Genomic DNA, 1076 nt, shown 5'->3' on the forward strand with positions numbered 1-1076 from the left:
GCTCCGATCAACACGCACCCACGTGAGCAGTCAGCCCTACATTCCACGTCAGCCCTACATTCGCAGGCTGAGGCGCTCCTCTCGAGCCCTTACCCTGTCTGCAGCGTCCTGCTTCGGCTGAGACTGCAAGCTCTCGCGGCTGCGCTGGCGCGCGATGCGAACGTTCTCGCCAATCTCTCTGGTCAGGATGCCACGTGTATCACTACGGAGGAGCTCTCATTCGAGCGAGAGTCCCTCGTGACAGCTGCGTCGGCGGCAAACACACTCGTCCAGATCGCGGCCCGCTCCTCGGTGCCGGCGGTGTGACCAGTGCTTCCCCGAGCACGGCTGTTGTGCCTCTAGCTGTAGGTCTCAGAAGTAGTCAAGGTAAAAATACTTTACACGCACGCTCACACTACCGTGACGCCCGCGCTCAGAGCCGTCTGGCACACGAGAGAGACGACTCGGCGGCTCCGCTCAGCAACACCTCGGCGCCAGTGCAGCTCTGACCGCTCACACTCCACTCTATTCACGCAAACACGAGCCACCGCCCAACTACGCGCCTACCGCAGCTCTTGCTTCGCTCGTCGCCTCGCGGCCTCCTCCGCCGCCTCCTCTGCGCGCACCGCCTCGTCCTCCTCTTCCTCCTCGCGCTTCTCCTCCATCTGCCGGTGCATCGCGTGCACCGCCGCCTCCCGGTCCTACGATAAGGTAAGGTAAGGTAAACCTCTCCACACACACGAGGTGGTGGGGCAAGGGGGGGCGACCCTCGCGTCTCCACGTCTAACGACAGGAGCCCCACGGCATTCAAAGTGCAAGGCCCGTTGCGCGTGGGTGAGCGGTGTGTGTGTGTGTGTGAGTGAGTGAGTGTGAGTGTGTGTGTGAGTGTGAGTGTGTGTGTGTGTGTGTGTGTGTGTGTGTGTGTGTGTGTGTGTGTGTGTGTGTGCGGGGTCTCCGTCCTTGTAGCTCCGCCGATCGGCCTCGCGGTACTTTCGGAGCGCCTGGGGCGGCGGGGCGGCGGGGCGGGACGGGGGTGGCCAACCGCCGCTGCCATGGAGACTTAGAGGGCAGGGGAGAGAGGAGGGGGGGGGGGGGGG

General features: G+C 64.0%; 1 protein-coding gene across 1 annotated transcript in view; it reads right to left on the reverse strand.

The window, feature by feature from the left end:
* Nucleotides 1-542: 542 nt before the first annotated feature.
* Nucleotides 543-1076, reverse strand: part of EMIHUDRAFT_121100 (hypothetical protein) — a gene marked incomplete at both ends in the record, with an annotated part of 2748 nt that continues 2214 nt past the window's right edge. The window contains one exon of the mRNA XM_005759955.1: nucleotides 543-680. Coding sequence (XP_005760012.1) covers nucleotides 543-680 — 138 coding nt within the window. The remainder of the gene's footprint in view (nucleotides 681-1076) is intronic.

Source organism: Emiliania huxleyi (assembly GCF_000372725.1).
Source record: "Emiliania huxleyi CCMP1516 unplaced genomic scaffold EMIHUscaffold_788, whole genome shotgun sequence".
Lineage (NCBI taxonomy): Eukaryota > Haptophyta > Isochrysidales > Noelaerhabdaceae > Emiliania > Emiliania huxleyi.